General features: G+C 43.5%; 2 protein-coding genes across 3 annotated transcripts in view; one reads left to right on the forward strand and one right to left on the reverse strand.

Annotated features, from left to right (window-relative positions):
• LOC129857106 (SH2 domain-containing adapter protein E-like) overlaps positions 1-413 on the reverse strand; it is an 11,417-nt gene extending 11,004 nt beyond the window's left edge. The window contains exon 1 of the mRNA XM_055925042.1: positions 1-413. This exon is cut by the window's left edge and continues 714 nt beyond it. The gene's annotated coding sequence lies outside the window, so the exon portion shown is untranslated.
• Positions 414-1,091: 678 nt separating this feature from the next.
• Positions 1,092-18,281, forward strand: part of LOC129857105 (cingulin-like) — a 31,764-nt gene continuing 14,574 nt past the window's right edge. Inside the window, exons 1-4 of one of the 2 annotated variants that reach the window (XM_055925041.1) lie at positions 1,092-1,404; positions 11,359-12,415; positions 12,553-12,617; positions 12,718-12,787. In XM_055925041.1, the coding sequence (XP_055781016.1) occupies positions 11,360-12,415; positions 12,553-12,617; positions 12,718-12,787 (1,191 nt within the window). In that variant the 5' untranslated portion in view covers positions 1,092-1,404; position 11,359. Of the gene's footprint in view, positions 1,405-11,358; positions 12,416-12,528; positions 12,618-12,717; positions 12,788-18,281 lie in introns of both variants that reach the window. The other variant, XM_055925040.1, reaches the window with a different exon arrangement.

An 18,281-nucleotide genomic window follows, 5' to 3' on the forward strand; every position in this document is an offset into this window, starting at 1 on the left:
TTAATTTATTTCAACAAATTATTCATAATTATTTCTACCCCATAAATTCAGTAGTAAATGTTCTCACATAATTTAAACTCCAAACTTCACCCCATTTGTCGCTTGACCCACTTCTCTTTGTCGTTCCACAGTGCGCAAAGTTACCTCTCCTTTCATCAACTTGTAACGCTGTAATATATATTTCTAACAGTCGCTATCGCTTTATCTCAAAGCTATCCACGCAGTTTGAAGAGTAGTCTTTGGAGAGCGTAGAATCGGAAGAACTGGAAGTTTTTCTTCGCACTCACTAATGATGATCCCATTCCCGGACCGACTGATGTATGGAGCGGGCTGTCAAAGCTGAGTGCTGGAGAGAGAAGTGCGTGTGTGAGGGAAAGAGTTTGGTGGAGTTGGGAAGTGGGTGTGGTGGTGGACTAGCCTACAACACAATGGTCAAAGAACGCCTATAGTAGGTTATTATTCACTAACAAGGGGGAGACAGGGTAGCTTTGGCAACGCATAGCCAATATTTATTCATCAACATAGTCAATATTAACCTACATTGTTTGAAATTAGTGTGTGCAACACAATAGGCTGCAATTAAAAATGTCATCCAAAAATATGAACACTGCTTGAATTCACAGGTTTTGGCACCACAATGAGTGAGAACAAGTATTTTTTCAAAATAAGAAAATATGTCATTTGTGTTGAGAATTTTCTATGGGGAAAAGAGTCGAATACTCTCGTGGCCATTTCAGGGGTTGATTCAAATTAGTAGAACAAACTGTCCCCTAGGCCTCTGTCCTAATTGCCAATAATCTGTCATAATGTGTGCTAAAGGCGCCCTCTGCAGGGGATCTGGTAGATCAAGTGGAACGGTTACCCTCCCCGGCCTAGACACTGGTCGGTTTGGTATGGGACGGTTGGAATTTGAGGAGCGCAAACTGATTCAAGCCACAAGTTGTGATGCGTTTCGTTTGTTTCTGCATTAGCTTACCTCTTTCTTAGCAGTTATTTTTTTTATTATTATGACAAACACAGCACTAGGCATTTTCATTCACAAAGTTTTTTATTTCTATTTATGTAGACCACTGAAAGACTTCTCCCCTGAGTCAATCACAGATTGACAGACAGACTCACCAATATTCAAAGCGGGCACCGCCTACTGCTATGTGCTCAACCAATACCTGTATTCCCTCTAGCGGGGCTGGGCGGCTCGTCCGGCATCGGTCACAAAGGTAACAGGTTGGAGCTGCATTTAACGAATGTATCTGTCTGTCGCGAATTATGGATATGCTCTGCTCTTTCAGAAGTATCTTCTGTCCGATTTAAACATTATCTGTATTAACACCAAGTAAAACAACAGAAGAGGACTCGAAAGTCGAAAATAAATTGATGAATTGTACTACTTTGACCAAATAGCAGGTATGTTTCTGGATGTTGTTTAGTTCGCTCTAGTTAGCAAGCTAGCTAGCGAACTAACACAGACAGCTAAATTAGCTAGAACGACAGTAGTTTAGGGTTAGCTTGCAAGCTCTAGCTCGTTGGCTGGCGCATTACAGACACATAGCTAGTTAATACATTTTTTCGCCCCGTCTTTGATAACTTGCTCTCTTGTTGGTGTCTTACCCTAAGTTTACTTTTAATGATGGCGAAATGGTGCTGGGTAACGTCACTCAGAATTCAAAGGCCACGGAGCAGGTGTATCTTTGCATTGCCTCGTCTATATCTCTCCCGTAGTGGTATTCTCATTTTAAACCATGTGTACAGTCAGTGTACCCATCTGTCAATGTCACACATTCTCTTTTTACATGTCAGTTATTTGACTTTCTCGGAGCTCAACTTCAACAACTTGGCTCATTGCCTCTCTTCTCCCAAGTTTCACTTGCGCTAGATGATACTATGACGCATACACTGAAGAATTCAATGTAGCCAGCGAACTCTGTTCAAAAGAGACCCAACGTAAGTTATCTAAACTATCATTCTCTGTAATTTTATTGGCCAACATTCAGTGATTACTCATGGACATGTAGCCTACAGAAAGTACCAAGTGGCAAGGGTGTTATCTCATATCTGATGCAAGATCGCAAGTGTTAGATGTTTGTTAAGATGATGATATGAATTTAAACTTGACTTTGATGTCTATGCATTATTTTGTCTGTTAGTATGTAGAATTTAACACAGCAGTGTATTGATGACAGATGGGAGAAAGCTCAGCCTGAGGGACATGTTTTACTGTTGCCACAGGCACAGAGAGAGAGAGAGACTGACAGAGGGAGAGTGACAGACCGCGATAAGACTGTTTACAGATTGAATGCTCTTAGAGCGAGACCCTGAAGTGTGCAGATAGAAGGTGTGTTTAATGGGGCTGTTTACTGAGCATCACAGTGTGGAATGTGGGTGACTGGAGGGGTGTATTAGGTGCTTCTATTTGGTGTTTGTGTTCTATTTGGCAACACTGAAGTCTTCTTTGTTATGCCAATGAGTGCCATTAGAATCAAAGAGGAAGAAATGGCTGTTTGAGTGTGAGAGGAGTGGAAGAGGGACTGGTCTAAGTCAAGAATGTAATGAAGGGATCAATTGCCAATCACCAAGGAAACAGTCTTAACTGAAGGACTGTCTTGGGGACCCAAGTTGGTGTGTTGTTTACATTTTCTAATAACAGCAGCATTAATGTGCAAAGTATTTGGTATTTCAGCCACCAGCCACTCATGACTGACAGTCATCAGTAGGGCCCTATAAAATCCGTGTTGTGGATGGAACACAGAATCTAGACACTAAAATGGAATTCAACAATATTTGAACAATATTTTCTTTTGTTTTTCTATTAAAGTGTGATTTTGAGTGAACCTGAATAAACTGCGAAAAACGGAAACCTAGAAAAACAAAACGGAGAAATCAGGCAGAAAATAAACCAGATTTTATAGGGCCCAACATCAGTCATGATATGTAATCTATTTGTCACCACAGAAGGAGACAGTCACACCCATGTAAGGCCATCCTCTTTCAGGTGCTTTCACTGAAGCACTGCCCTATATGCAGGGACAAGGCCTTGGTTGTAGAATACAGTCCAGTATCGTGATGAAACTTAGAGGAGGCTGAGTAGGAACAAAGATTTCTAGCCTACTGACTGTATGCTCTCTACTCTCACTATTGAATGAATCAAAGACAGCCACAGCCATGACTCCATACTGCAGTGGTCCCTTTCCACACTCTCTCTCCTAATTCTCCCATCCCTTCCCAGAGATGAAGGTGGCCTTAATTCAATTCAGTGCGGCATAATTAAATTTGATAGCAGAGCCGGCGGGTTAGGAGACACTAAAGGCGCCTGCATGCATCCCAGCTGAAACAGTTCGGAAAAGTTTGTGCATATATTACGACGACATTTGGACTTTAAAAAAAAATTCATTTTGGACTTTTGTTCGTTTTGGCTGTTCGGGCACACATTTTTTCTTGAGGCAAGCCGAAGTCTACGCCCTTCGTCGGTGATTGGTCAACAGTAGGGATTCTTCAATAGTTTTTGTTGTTATTCAACAAGAGATGAATGACAACTGCACCAAACATCTTAGATGTAGATTTTATTTTTTTTCCTCTAAGATCTCTGCAAAAACGTCAAAATTAATTACAGTTTACTTGAGTTATTCATTCAGACTATTTTGAGGAAGTGTATACTGGCTACGGCGTCTCAAAATGGAAAAACAGTACTATTGCCCCCCCCCCCCCCCCCTTGTTTTTCAAGCAAAGGTCTCGGCTAGGCGCCAGCTGAACTGAAGCATACTGACGCCTTAAGGGAGTCAGTAACCTGAGGACTCTAGAGTCTGAGTGAGGAGTCCTTCACCTGGTCACACTGTAGTCTGTTGTTAGGCTGCAGGGCACCGTCCCTTACCTATTCTCTCTAAAGTACATGGTGTGAAGCACTGGCTTAACAGAAGCCTGTTGGTCTTAACCTCAGACAAGTATCCACAGTCAATCTCTGTTGCAGGTCCGGTCAGCTGCCTCATGTGCTTCTCTCCAGAGAGAGAGACAGAGATTTGGAACCCAGGGGAGGGTTAGAGAGATAGATGGCGGGATAGAGAGAGGTTAGGGGGATGTAGGGAAGGCTGGAGAGTTTAGAGAGATGGATGGCGGGAGGGAGGGATAGAGGTTAGAGAGATGGATGGAGGGAGGGATAGAGGTTAGAGAGATGGATGGAGGGAGGGATAGAGGTTAGGAAGATGGATGAGGGAGGGATAGAGGTGAGGGAGGGAGGGATAGAGGTGAGGGAGGGAGGGATAGAGGTGAGGGAGGGAGGGATAGAGGTGAGGGAGGGAGGGATAGAGGTGAGGGAGGGATAGAGGTTAGGAAGATGGATAGAGGGAGGTGGGATGGAGGGAGGGAAGGATAGAGAGTTTAGAGATGGTGGTAGTGATAGAGGTTAGGATGGGAGGGATGGAGGGAGTGATAGAGAGGTTAGGATGGGAGGGATGGAGGGAGTGATAGAGAGGTTAGGATGGGAGGGATGGAGGGAGTGATAGAGAGGTTAGGATGGGAGGGATGGAGGGAGTGATAGAGAGGTTAGGATGGGAGGGATGGAGGGAGTGATAGAGAGGTTAGGATGGGAGGGATGGAGGGAGTGATAGAGAGGTTAGGATGGGAGGGATGGAGGGAGTGATAGAGAGGTTAGGATGGGAGGGGTGGAGGGAGTGATAGAGAGGTTAGGATGGGAGGGATGGAGGGAGTGATAGAGAGGTTAGGATGGGAGGGATGGAGGGGGTGATAGAGAGTTTAGAGAGATGGTGGTAGTGATAGAGAGATTAGGATGGGAGGGATAGAGAGGTTAGGATGGGAGGGATGGAGGGAGTGATAGAGAGGTTATGGAGAGGGAGGGAGGGATAGAGAGGTTAGGGGGAGGGAGGGATAGCAAGAGGTTAGAGAGATAGACAGGTTAAAGAGATGGAGGTAGGGTCAGGTGCAGAACAGTGATATAAGTGAGGCAGACAGACAGACTGAGGAAGAGCTGGAGAGGGCCAGGGGGAAATGAGTGTTGCGTTCCCAGCGTTTCTGCCCTCATTTTCTGCTCCACATCGTTTGGACAATAGGATGGGCTCACCCTCTGTCCCCTGACTGTCTCCCCTTATCCTGGCCATCTCCTCTCCACTGTCCCCTTTCACTGCTTAGCAGCTGAACTGGCCTGTTGGAAGGGGCTTGACACACTGACACAGAAAGATGGAGAGGGCGAGAGAAAGGGAGGTGGAGAGAGGGCGAGAGAAAGGGAGGTGGAGAGAGGGCGAGAGAAAGGGAGAGGGAAATGGCTGGGGTCCACTCCTGTGTTCCTGTTATGTTTGGTCCTATTCACTGTCAGTTCTCCCTGCTGAAACTGAGCTTCTGTCTCACACAGGCAGGTGCACAAAAAAGCAGTGTTTCCCAATATGTTTCAGTACCAGGGACAGGCAAGCAATGCTCCTCCCACCTTAGAGTAGCCAAGTGCCTAGATGAAACTGTAGAATGGAATAAATCAATGTCAGGAGGTCAGCAACATACTCCCAAGGACCAGGGATTGACACACTGCTTTAAACTCAGCCTCTACAACTGATTATGGATGATTAGCCTATGCATGCAGAAAGGAGGGTTGGTGTTGAAGATCCTTTGTAACTGTTGACCTATATCTGAAATAAATATCCTAGGCTTTCTGTTGTCCTCTGTCTGAAAGACCTGACTTGTAGCTAGCTTTCTGTTTTCCTCTGTCTGAAAGACCTGACCTGTAGCTGGCTTTCTGTTGTCCTCTGTCTGAAAGACCTGACTTGTAGCTGGCTTTGGGACCTCTTCACCACTACTTGCCACTTGGCCATTAGGTGTGTGTGTGTGACTGTGTCCGCGTGTTACGGTCGTCTGCACTAATGTACAGTGACGGGGTGCTTTTTCTATGGCAAGCTTTAGATGTCTGTCTTAGGGTGAGGTATGTGCTAAGTGACGAGCTGAACTGTACACACACTGGAGTTGTAATGACAATGGCATTTTGGGTTATGATTAATTGTCATGCAAATGGACACGGTTATTGTCATTTTTGTTCCAAATGTTTTGAGCTTATAATGCATCTGTAAAAATGAGTTGGTACTAGAGGTCGACCGATTATGATTTTTCAACACCGATACCGATTATTGGAGGACCAAAAAAACGCTGATACCGATTAATCGGCCAATTCTTTTTTTATTTTTAAAAGTATTTTAAATTTGATTTTTTTATACATATATATTTGTAATAATGACAATTACAACAATACTGAATGAACAAAAACAACACTTTTATTTTAACCTGTCTGGCACCAGCGTTCCGCTAGCGGAACCTCTCCCACATTCCACAGAAAAGGCAGAGCGTGAAATTCAAAAGATATTTTTTAGAAATATTTAACTTTCCCACATTAACAAGTCCAATACAGCAAATGAAAGATACACATCTTGTGAATCCAGTCAACATGTCCGATTTTTTTTTTTTTTTTACAGCGAAACACCATATTTATGTTAGCTCACCACCAAATACAAAAAAGGACAGACATTTTTCACAGCACAGGTAGCATGCACAAAGCCAACCTAACTAACCAAGAACCAACCAAACTAACCAAGAAACAACTTCATCAGATGACAGTCTTATAACATGTTATACAATAAATCTATGTTTTGCTCGAAAAATGTGCATATTTGAGGTATAAATCAGTTTTACATTGCAGCTACCATCACAGCTACCTTCAGAAATAGAACCGAAGCAGCCAGAGTAATTACAGACACCAACGTCAAATACCTAAATACTCATCATAAAACATTTCTGAAAAATCGATGGTGTACAGCAAATTAAAGACAAACATCTTGTGAATCCAGCCAATATTTCCGATTTTTTTTGTAAGTGTTTTACAGCGAAAACACAATATAGCATTATATTAGCTTACTACAATAGCCTACCACACTACCGCATTCATTCATCAAGGCACGTTAGCGATAGCAATAGGCACATTAGCGATAGGGAATAAACCAGCAAAATATATTAATTTTCACTAACCTTCATAAACCTTCATCAGATGACAGTCCTATAACATCAGGTTATACATACACTTATGTTTTGTTCGAAAATTTGCATATTTAGAGCTGAAATCAGTGGTTATAAATTGTGCTAACGTAGCATATTTTTCCCAGAATGTGCGGATATTTTTATGACAACTATTCTGACCAAATAACTATTCATAAACGTTACTAGAAAATACATGTTGTATAGGAAATGATAGATACACTAGTTCTTAATGCAATCGCCGTGTTAGAATTCTAAAAATAACTTCATTACGACATACAGCTTAGTTATAGCGAGAGAGTACCCAAAATCTGGGCGCAAACGACTATTTCACATGTTCGGCAGATATATGAAATAGCATCATAAAATGGGTCCTACTTTTGATGATCTTTCATCAGAATGTTGTACAAGGGGTCCTTTGTCCAGAACAATCGTTTGGATTTAGAATGTCCTCTTCTCCAGTCAATTAGTACGGAAAGCTAGCAAAGTAGCGCGAAGCTCTCCTTCCTGAACAAAGGCACACAACGCAACACGCCTAACGTCCCGAATAAATTTCAATAATCTAATAAAACTATATTGAAAAAACATACTTTACAATGATATTGTCACATGTATCAAATAAAATCAAAGCCGGAGATATTAGTTGTCCATAACGACAGCTTTACAGAAGGCAAAACCAGGTCCCTTCACGCGCTCTCCAGAAAACAGGAAACTGGTGACACGTCATGCCGAGAGCTTTTATTCGACCCCAGATCAAGTTATACACTCCATTTCTTCTCTCACTGCCTGTCGACATCTAGTGGAAGACGTATGAAGTGCATGTATACTAATAAATATCAAGGACATTTATAGGCAGGCCCTAGAACAAAGCATCGATTTCAGATTTTCCACTTCCTGTCAGGAAGTTTGCTGCAAAATGAGTTCTGTTTTACTCACAGATATAATTCAAACGGTTTTAGAAACTAGAGAGTGTTTTCTATCCAATAGTAATAATAATATGCATATTGTACGAGCAAGAATTGAGTACGAGGCCGTTTAAATTGGGCACGATTTTCCCCCAAAGTGAAAACAGCGCCCTCTGTCCTTAACAGGTTTTAACTTAATATAATACATCAATAAAATAAATTTAGTATGTTCAATTTGGTTTAAATAATGCAAAAACAAAGTGTTGGAGAGGAAAGTAAAAGTGAAATATGTGCCATGTAAAAAAGCTAACGTTTAAGTTCCTTGCTCAGAACATGAGAACATATGAAAGCTGGTGGTTCCTTTTAACATGAGTCTTCAATATTCCCAGGTAAGAAGTTTTAGGTTGTAGTTATTATAGAACTATTTCTCTCTATACCATTTGTATTTCATATACCTTTGACTATTGGATGTTCTAATAGGTACTTTAGTATTGCCTGCCTAATCTCAGGAGTTGATGGGCTTGAAGTCATAAACAGCGCAATGCTTGAAGCACTGCGAAGAGCTGCTGGGAAACGCAGGAAAGTGCTGTTTGAATGAATGCTTACGAGCCTGCTGCTGCCTACTACCGCTCAGTCAGACTGCGCTATCAAATCATAGACTTAATTATAATATTATAACACACAGAAATACAAGCCTTAGGTCATTAATATGGTCAAATCCGAAAACTATCATTTCGAAAACAAAACGTTTATTCTTTTAGTGAAATAAGGAAACATTCCGTATTTTATCAAACGGGTGGCATCCATAAGTCTAAATATTGCTGTTACATTGCACAACCTTAAATGTTATATCATAATTATGGAAAATTATAGAAAATTATTTTGCAACGAGCCAGGCGGCCCAAACTGTTGCACATACCCTGACTCTGTGTGCAATGAACGCAAGAGAAGTGACACAATTTCCCTAGTTAATATTAATATTAATATGCTAACATTAATTTCTTTTAACTAAATATGCAGGTTTAAATATATATATACTCCTGTGTATTGATGTTAAGAAAGGCATTGATGCTTATGATTAGGTACATTTGTGCAACGATTGTGCTTTTTTCCGCAAATGCGCTTTTGTTAAATCATCCCCCGTTTGGTGAAGTTGGCTGTCTTTGTTAGGAAGAAATGGTCTTCACACAGTTTGCAACGAGCCAGGCGGCCCAAACTGCTGCATATACCCTGACTCTGTTGCACAGAACGCAAGAGAAGTGACACAATTTCCCTAGTTAATATTGCCTGCTAACATACATTTTTTAAACTAAATATGCAGGTTTAAAAGTATATACTTGTGTATTGATTTTAAGAAAAGCGTTGATGTTTATGGTTAGGTACACATTGGTGCAACGACAGTGCTTTTTTAGTGAATGCGCTTGTTAAATCACCCGTTTGGCGAAGTAGGCTGTGATTCAATGATAAATTAACAGGCACCGCATCGATTATATGCAACGCAGGACAAGCTAGTTAACTACACTTGGTTGATATTACTAGTTTAACTAGTGATTATGTTAAGATTGATTTTTATAAGATAAGTTTAATGCTAGCTAGCACCTTACCTTGGCTCCTTGCTGCACTCGCATAACAGGTAGTCAGCCTGCCACGGAGTCTCCTCGTGGAGTGCAATGTAATCTGCCATAATCGTTGTCCAAAAATGCCGATTACCGATTTGTTATGAAAACCTAAAATCGACCCTAATTAATCGGCCATTCTAATTAATCGGTCGACCTCTAGTTAGGACATACTTAATGAATACCACACAGCTTGGTGACACCCCTGTCTTTAATTGTCGGTTACAACATTATACGATAAACCTGCCAAGCCTAACACACACCGACACACACCCATCCCCTAGTCAGATTGACAGATTAACCTCAACCTCTTAGTCATTTTGTCATACTCATATATCATCTGTCTGTACTGTAATGATAGGAGCATAGCCACAGGAAGTAGTTTGGGGGTGGGGATGCTCATATCATTACAGTACACATAGATGCTATATGAGTATGACAAAATGACAAGAGGTTAATCTGTCAATCTGACTAGGGGATGGGTGTGTGTCTCTCTCCTCTCTCGTCCTGATAGCCAGGGCTTTGATTTATACTGGACACCATATAAAACTGCACCAAGGTCTTCACTGACGCTCTTTACAGCACCACTCATCACCTGTGAGCGTGTGTGCCTGCTTGTACACAGTTCATTCCAGAGTGTGTATGAGGAGTGCAGGCATGTGTGGGGGCAGGGCTTCCTATCCACAGGAACAAGAGCTTGACATTGTGTTATCACCACCATGACACACACTGATAAGAGAAGAGAAACTGTACTCTCTGTTTCAGTGAGGGAGGTAAGGAGAATGAACATTTGTCTGTTTGTGAAAGAGGGAGAGAATGAGAGGTGGAGAAGGGTGGTAACTGGGTTAGTGCCTGGCGTTGTAGTTGGTTGGTTATAAGTGCAAAGGAGACATGCTAATGAGTAATGACCTAGTGATGAGAACTGACCATGTTAATGAGGCATGCAGTATAATGACCTAGTGATGAGAACTGACCATGATAATGAGGCACGCGGTGTAATGACCTAGTGATGACAGCTGACCATGTTAATGAGGCATGCAGTGTAATGACCTAGTGATGAGAACTGACCATGATAATGAGGCACGCGGTGTAATGACCTAGTGATGAGAGCTGATGTGGCACAGGTCACCATAGAGAGGGAGGCGGGAACTCCTGAGACATTTCAACACATGGACATGATACAGTCAGACGTCAACAGTTAAAACATCAGATGAAGACAGGGTGACAAAGGGACATGTAGAGGGAGGCTGAGTTGACTTACTGAGCGAAACAGAGGGAGGATCCTTCACAAGGACTGTGGATCATGTGTGATTACAGTTGATTGATCTAATAAAGATCCTAGATTGAGGAAGGAGTCTCACCTTTGCTGTGCTGGTTGGGCTGGCCTGGCAGGGAGAAAGAAGAGGAATAACTAAACCAAGTGGAAGTCAAGAGAGAGAGTACACGTAAGGGGAGCCAGAGAGTGGGAGGTAGTTGTGTGTTTCCAGGTTAATGAATAATGAAGGTCACTATGAACAAAGTCCATTCTAAAGCAACTCCACTGAGACTCGTTCTCTCACACACCTTTTGTAACTTGCACACCCAATAGAAACACACACAGTCCACCCTCATTCTGTGTGTCTGCATGACATTCATACCAGTCAGATATTCAGTTGACCTACTTTCCCGGGAGAGAGAACAATAAATTACTTCTGTCACATTCACTTCTTTAAAGTATAACACTTGGAATAGCTATACTAATATTGTCTTTCCCCCTCTCCACTTTCTCTCCCCTCTCGCTGTGTCTCCTCCGCCCCGTCCCCTCTCGCTCTCTCCCTCCCCAGTATGAGTACTCCGTCAGGTCGTAAGAGCCCCGTGGACTACGGGGTTCAGATCCGCTTCATCAACGACTCAGGAGGGGGGCTCCCCTCGACCCAGCTGAGATCCAAGCCCCCCTCCACCTCTAAGTACGGGGTGGCTGTCAGGGTTCAGGGCATCGCTGGACAACCCTATGTGGTTATGAAGGACGGGGGCCCAAAGGGAGATTCGTATGGGGTCCAGCTCCGTACCCACTACCCCCCGGGTTACGGCAGTCTGCCCCGCAGGGGAGACAGAGAGGAGGGAGGGGGAGAGGGTGGAGAAGGGCAGGGAGGGGTGTTACGCAGGGCACAGTCACATGGTTCATTACTGGAGAGTGAGGGGGGAGGAGGATTTGGGAGACCACCAGGGGATGGGAGGTCTGGTAGCTATGGGAACCTGGATGGAGGGATTGGGGTTGCGGAAGAGAGAACGGATAGAGGGGGGTATGGGGAGGGGGGTATGGGGAGGAATATAATGTGTGGGTCATATCAGTCCGGGCTCAACGGGTCACTGGGGAGGGGAGGGGGGAGTCAGTATGCCCCTGACCTCCATCCTTCCCAAACAGAGCAGCCCACCCTGACCATGGCACACCCCCACCCCCAAAGCCTACCTTACCCAGCACAGCCCCACCCCCAGAGCCTACCTTACCCAGCACAGCCCCACCCCCAGAGCCTACCTTACCCAGCACAGCCCCACCCCCAGACCCCCGTCAACAGACTGATCAGCAGGTTTGACGGCAACAGCAGTACCAGAGAACAACATAGGGGGCGCTCTCCTGTAGCAGAGGACCCTAGAGACACCATCTCCCCTTCCCTCGCCCCCAACCCCTACTCCTCCTCACCATCTCTCACCCCAAACCCCTACTCCTCCCCTTCACCCTCTCTCAACCCCTACTCCTCCCACCCCTCCTCCACTCACAGCAGCCTGGGGCGGGGCCAAGGCTCCCTCAGCAAGGCAACGCCCCACCCAGCCAATCAGCGGGCTCCGCCGGGGAGGTTTGTTGCTGTGGAGACGCCGTCAGCCAATCGGACAGACCCGCTGGTAAGAGACTGGATGGGAATTGAGAGCGGTTACTAACTAGTATACCTAGCTAGTACATTATCAATACCCCCAGTAAAGTTTAAAAACATACTAACACTGAGCTTTGTCTAAAGGTGACCCCTGACCTTCTGCTTCAGAGTTCAGAGGTCACCAGTGAGGAGGAGCAGGTCATGCAGACCATCTACAGCGTCCTCAGAGAAGGGTACAGCATTTATCTTACTGTGTCATTCAACATTTATTTAGGCCAGTTATCAACATCCTTCTGACCATGTGTGTTTGACCTGTTGTGGTTCACCCCTCAGGACTAGTGAAAGTGACTCAGTCATCAGACACAAAGTCAGGGTGATCTTCCAGAAGATCCAGGGACTCAAGGTACTTTAATATACAGTGCCTTCGGAAAGTATTCAGACCCCTTGACGTTTTCCAAATTTTTGTTATATTACAGCCTTATTCTAAAATGGATTAAATAAAACATTTTCCTCAGCTATCTACACACAATACCCCATAATGACAAAGAAAAAACAGCTTGTTAGAACCATTTTTTACATAAGTATACAGACCCTTTCCCTTTGATTGGAGTCCAGCTGTGGTAAATTCAATTGATTGGACATGATTTGGAAAGGGACACACCTGTCTATATAAGGTCCCACAGTTGACAGTGCATGTCAGAGCAAAAACCAAGCCATGAGGTCGAAAGAATTGTCCATAGAGCTCCGAGACAGGATTGTGTTGAGGCACAGATCTGGGGAAGGGTACAAAAAAATGTCTGCAGCATTGAAGGTCACCAAGAGCACAGTGGCCTCCATCATTCTTAAATGGAAGAAGTTTGGAACCACCAAGACTCTTCCTAGAGCTGGCCGCCCAGCCAACCTGAGCAATCGGGGGTGAAGGGCCTTGGTCAGGGAAGTGACGAAGAACCAGATGGTCACTGACTGAGCTCTAGAGTTCCTTTTTGGAGATGGGAGAACCTTACAGAAGTACAACCATCTCTGTAGCACTCCACCAATCAGGCCTTTATGGTAGAGTGGCCAGACGGAAGCTGCTCCTCAGTAAAAGGCACACGACAGCCCGCTTGGAGTTTGCCAAAAGGCACCTAAAGACTCTGACCATGAGAAACAAGATTCTCTGGTCTGATGAAAGCAAGATTAACCTGTTTGGCCTGAATGCCAAGCATCACGTCTGGAGGAAACCTAGCACCATCCCTACGGTGAAGCATGGTGGTGGCAGCATCATTCTGTGGGGATGTTTTTCAGCGGCAGTGACTGGGAGACTAGTCCGGATTGAGGGAAAGATGAATGGAGCAAAGTACAGATAAATATTTGATGAAAACCTGCTCCAGACCGCTCATGACCTCAGACTGGGGCAAAAGTTCACCTTCCAACAGGACAACGACCCAAAGCACACAGCCAAGACAACGCAGGAGTGGCTTCGGGACAAGTCTCTGACTGTCCTTGAGTGGCCCAGCCAGAGCCCGGACTTGAACCCGATCAAACATCTCTGGAGAGACCTGAAAATAGTTGTGCAGCGACACTCCCCATCCAACCTGACAGAGCTTGAGAGGATCTGCAGAGAAGAATGGGAGAAACTCTCCAAATACAGGTGTGTCAAGCTTTTATTTTATTATTATTTAACCTTTTATTTAACTAAGCAAGTCAGTTAAAAACAGATTACCATGACAGCCAACCAAAAGGCAAAAAAACTCCTTCGGGGACATACCCAAGAAGAAGAGGCTGTAATCGCTGCCAACGGTGCTTCAACAAAGTACTGCTTAACTTCTCTGGGATATGTGGGACGGTAGCGTCTCACTTGGCCAAAAGCCAGAAAAAATGTAGCGTGCCAAATTCAAATATATTATGATAAAAATCAATCTTTCATGAAATCACACATGATTAAAGCTACACATTAAAGCTACAAATTAAAGCTACACATATTGTGAATCCAGCCAACATGTCTGATTTCAAAAAGGATTTACGGCGAAAGCACACCAAACAATTATGTTAGCTCAGTACATAGCCACAGAAAAACACAGCCATTTTCCCAGCAAAAGATAGTAGTCACAAAAAGCAGAAATAGAGATAAAATTAATCACTAACCTTTGATGATCTTCATCAGATGACACTCATAGGACATCATGTTACAGAATACATTTATGTTTTGTTCGATAATGTGCATATTTATATCCACAAATCTCGGTTTACATTGGCGCCATGTTCATAAATGCCTCCAAAATATCCGGAGAAATTGCAGAGAGCCACGTCAAATAACAGAAATACTCATCATAAACTTTGATGAAAGATACATGTTTTACATATAATTAAAGATGCACTTGTTCTTAATGCAACCGCTGTGTCAGATTTCAAAAAAACTTTACGTAAAAAGCACACATGCAATAATCTGAGACGGCGCTCAATAATAACAAAATTTCTCCGCCATGTTGGAGTCAACAGAAATACGAAATTACATCATAAATATTCCCTTACCTTTGATCATCTTCATCAGAATGCACTCCCAGGAATCCTAGTTCCACAATAAATCGTTGTTTTGTTCGATAATGTCCATTACTTATGTCTAAGTAGCTACTTTTGCTAGCATGTTTAGTGCACATGTCCAAACGCTCGCGCAGATGCAGGCGAACTCGGACGAAAACTTCAAAAAGTTATATAACAGGTCGAATAAACTGGTCAAACTAAGTAGAGAATCAATCTTCAGGATGTTGTTATCATATATATCCAATAACGTTCCAACCGGAGCATTCCTTCATGTCTGTAGAAGTTATGGAACGCAAGGCGATATCATGAGGAAAGCGCATGACCAGGAACTGGCATTCTGCTATGACCAGTAACTGAAACACCTCCCATCCGGCCCCACATCACACTAGAGGCTTCATTCCACGTTCTACAGACTGTTGACATCTAGTGGAAGGCGTAGGAAGTGCAAACAGATCCATATCTTACAGGGAATTGAATCGGCGATGAATTGAACATTGACCAGTCTGAGATTTCTCACTTATTTTTTTGATTTTTTCTCAGGTTTTTGCCTACGATATGAGTTCTGTTATACTCACAGACATCATTCAAACAGTTTTAGAAACTTCAGAGTGTTTTATATCCAATAGTAATAATAAATGCATATATTAGCATTTGGGACAGAGTAGGAGGCAGTTCACTATGGGCACGCAATTCATCCAAAAGTGAAAATGCTGCCCCCCTATCATAAAGAAGTTAAAGGGTTTGAATACTTATGTCAACGTGATATTTCATTTATTTTTTATTTTTAATACATTTGCAAAAATGTCTAAACCTGTTTTTGCTTTGTAATTATGGGGTATTGTGTGTAGATTGATGGAAAACAACAATTTTTAATTCATGCCAGAATAAAGCTGTAACCTAACAAAATGTGGAAAAAGTCAAGGGGTCTGAATACTTTCCGAATGCACTATACACCTTTAGTAGTACTCTAATTTACATCTCTATACACCTCAAGGTACTCTTAAATACAGTGAGCTCAAAGTATTGGGACAGTGTCACACTTTTGGGTTGTTTTGGATGTATAGATAGGAATAGAATGTTTCTGAACTCTTCTACATTCATGTGGATGCATAGTCCTGAATGAATATTTCATACTTTTTGATTTCACCTTTATTTAACTAGGCAAGTCAATTAAGAACACATTCTTATTTTCAATGACAGCCTAGGAACAGTGGGTTAACTGCCTTGTTCAGGGACAGAACGACGATCTAACCACTAGGCTACCTGCCGCCCCATAATGATGAGTGAGAAAGTTAGACGCACATATCATACCCCCCCTGCTAACCTCTTACCATTGCAATAACAAGGGGGGTTAGCATTTTTTGCGGGGTAAGATATTTATGCCTCTAACTTTCTCACTCATCATTATTCAGGATTATCCATAATCATGGTAGTATACACATTATTAATGTAGAAGTGTTTAGAAACATATTATATTCTTGTTTACAATAAAAGTAACTCAAATGACACAATACATTATTTAACATTCATTTCGATTTGGCAAAAAATTATCAAACGTTACCAAAACAAACAGCAAATGCGTCCAACAAGTTTGTGGTCCCAAGCTTGATGTAATCATTGTTTGCCAGGAATATGGGACCAAATACTACTTTTTAATACACATAAGTGAATTTGTCCCAATATCAATCAATCAATCAATTTTATTTTATATAGCCCTTCGTACATCAGATAATATCTCGAAGTGCTGTACAGAAACCCAGCCTAAAACCCCAAACAGCTAGAATGCAGGTGTAGAAGCACGGTGGCTAGGAAAAACTCCCTAGAAAGGCCAAAACCTAGGAAGAAACCTAGAGAGGAACCAGGCTATGAGGGGTGGCCAGTCCTCTTCTGGCTGTGCCGGGTGGAGATTATAACAGAACTATGCCAGTTCAAGCCAAGATGTTCAAAAATGTTCATAAGTGACAAGCATGGTCAAATAATAATCATGAATAATTTTCAGTTGGCTTTTCATAGCTGATCATTAAGAGTTGAAAAACAACAGGTCTGGGACAGGTGGCGGTTCCATAACCGCAGGCAGAACAGCTGAAACTGGAATAGCAGCAAGGCCAGGCGGACTGGGGACAGCAAGGAGTCACCACGGCCGGTAGTCCCGACGTATGGTCCTAGGGCTCAGGTCCTCCGAGAGAAAGAAAGAGAGAAGGAGAAAATTAGAGAGAGCCAAGATTTTCAAAATGTTCATAAATGACAAGCATGGTCAAATAATAATCATCAGGAATAAATCTGTTGGCTTTTCATAGCCGATCATTAAGAGTTGAAAACAGCAGGTCTGGGACAGGTAGGGGTTCCATAACCGCAGGCAGAAGAGTTGAAACTGGAATAGCAGCAAGGCCAGGCGGACTGGGGGCAGCAAGGAGTCACCACGGCCGGTAGTCCCGACGTATGGTCCTAGGGCTCAGGTCCTCCGAGAGAAAGAGAGAAGGAGAAAATTAGAGAGAGCCAAGATTTTCAAAATGTTCATAAATGACAAGCATGGTCAAATAATAATCAGGAATAAATCTCAGTTGGCTTTTCATAGCCGATCATTAAGAGTTGAAAACAGCAGGTCTGGGACAGGTAGGGGTTTCGTAACCGCAGGCAGAAACAGTTGAAACTGGAATAGCAGCAAGGCCGGGCGGACTGGGGACAGCAAGGTGTCAGCATGCCCGGTAGTCCTGACGTATGGTCCTAGGGCTCAGGTTCTCAGAGAGAAAGAGAGAACGAGAGAATTAGAGAGAGCATACTTAAATTCACACAGGACACTGGATAAGACAGGAGAAGTACTCCAGGTATAACCAACTGACCCTAGCCCCCCGACACATAAACTACTGCAGCATAAATACTGGAGGCTGAGACAGGAGCGGTCAGGAGACACTGTGGCCCCATCCGAAGAAACCCCCGGACAGGGCCAAACAGGAAGGATATAACCCCACCCACTCTGCCAAAGCACAGCCCCCACACCACTAGAGGGAAATCCTCAACCACCAACTTACAATCCTGAGACAAGGCCGAGTATAGCCCACAAAGGTCTCCACCACAGCACAACCAAGGGGGGGCGCCAACCCAGACAGGAAGTTCACGTCACTAACTCAACCCACTCAAGTGACGCACCCCTCCTAGGGACGGCATGAAAGAGCACCAGCAAGCCAGTGACTCAGCCCCAGTAACAGGGTTAGAGGCAGAGAATCCCAGTGGAGAGAGGGGAACCGGCCCTGGAGAGACAGCAAGGGCGGTTCGTTGCTCCAGAGCCTTTCCGTTCACCTTCACACTCCTGGGCCAGACTACACTCAATCATATGACCTACTGAAGAGATAAGTCTTCAGTAAAGACTTAAAGGTTGA

The sequence above is a fragment of the Salvelinus fontinalis genome, chromosome 6 (genome assembly GCF_029448725.1).
Source record: "Salvelinus fontinalis isolate EN_2023a chromosome 6, ASM2944872v1, whole genome shotgun sequence".
Taxonomy (NCBI): Eukaryota; Metazoa; Chordata; class Actinopteri; order Salmoniformes; family Salmonidae; genus Salvelinus; species Salvelinus fontinalis.